This window comes from Haplochromis burtoni, unplaced genomic scaffold, assembly GCF_018398535.1.
Source record: "Haplochromis burtoni strain Fernald_Lab_line unplaced genomic scaffold, NCSU_Asbu1 Contig_3007, whole genome shotgun sequence".
Classification (NCBI taxonomy): domain Eukaryota; kingdom Metazoa; phylum Chordata; class Actinopteri; order Cichliformes; family Cichlidae; genus Haplochromis; species Haplochromis burtoni.
The window spans coordinates 1-1,080 of NW_024585368.1; the positions used below are offsets into that span (position 1 = coordinate 1).

General features: G+C 42.3%; 1 protein-coding gene across 1 annotated transcript; it reads left to right on the forward strand.

Annotated features, from left to right (window-relative positions):
* Window positions 1–165: 165 nt before the first annotated feature.
* On the forward strand, window positions 166–891 carry LOC102303457 (the record flags this gene model as incomplete). Its single annotated transcript, XM_005953105.2, has 1 exon — window positions 166–891. A coding segment is annotated over one exon (726 nt), but the record flags the coding sequence as incomplete, so codon positions are not given.
* Window positions 892–1,080: the final 189 nt, after the last annotated feature.

Genomic DNA, 1,080 nt, shown 5'->3' on the forward strand with positions numbered 1-1,080 from the left:
TTCCTCAGGAACGCCGCGGGACGTGACAAAACGTCGACATGTTACGCCTCGGGAGTGAGAACGCTCTGATATATATCTAAATATATATCTATAGATAGATAGATAGATAGATAGATAGATAGATAGATAGATAGATAGATAGATAATTGCCAACTTTTTCTACAGGAATGACTCTAGAGAATCTAAATTTAAGGACATCATCTCTAAAAGTGTGGCGATCCGTTCAGGACCTCCTGCTGTCTACCAGCAGAGAGGAAAGGAAGAGAAGTTTGGAACTCTGACAAGAATTACAGTTGGTGAGAAAAATCCAAAGAAGAAAAATAAAACCATCTTACTTGTCGGTGAAACAGGAGCAGGAAAATCTACTCTGATCAACACTCTGTTCAACTACAGCATGGGAGTGAAGTGGGAGGATCAAATCTGGTTTCAGATCGTACAGGAGGAGGAGAAAAGTCAGGGAGAAAGTCAGACATCTGATGTAATCGTGTACGAGATCTTTGATTTTGAAGGTAATAGTCTGCCCTGCTCTCTGACCATCGTCGATACTCCTGGATATGGAGATACCGGAGGGTTTAAATGTGATGACATCATCCGTGAAAGATTATTGGACTTGTTTCGATCAGATGATGGAGTTCATGAAGTTCATGTGGTGGGTGTGGTGATGAAGGCGAGTGATAATCGACTGAGTGACCGACTGATGTACAGCTTTGATTCAGTGATGTCTCTGTTTGGAAATGACGTGGAGAAAAACATTGTAGCTCTTATCACACACTCAAATGGAACACGACCAAAAAACGCTCTTAGAGCTCTTAAGGCTGGAAAATTTAAATGTGCCAAAAATGAGAAGAATCGGCCTGTTTATTTCTTGTTTAATAACTGCCAGCATGAAGAGCGAAGAGAGGAAGAGGAGGAAGAAGAGGAAGAAAAAGAAAAAGAAGGTGGAGGAGGAGTACTAAGAGGAGATGGAGGAGGAGGAGAAAGCAGAGGAGTACGAGGAGATGGAGGAGTTATAGGAGAAGGAGTTGGAGAAAGAGGAGATGGAGCAGGAGGAGACAAAGTAGTAGAAGTAGGAGGAGGAGT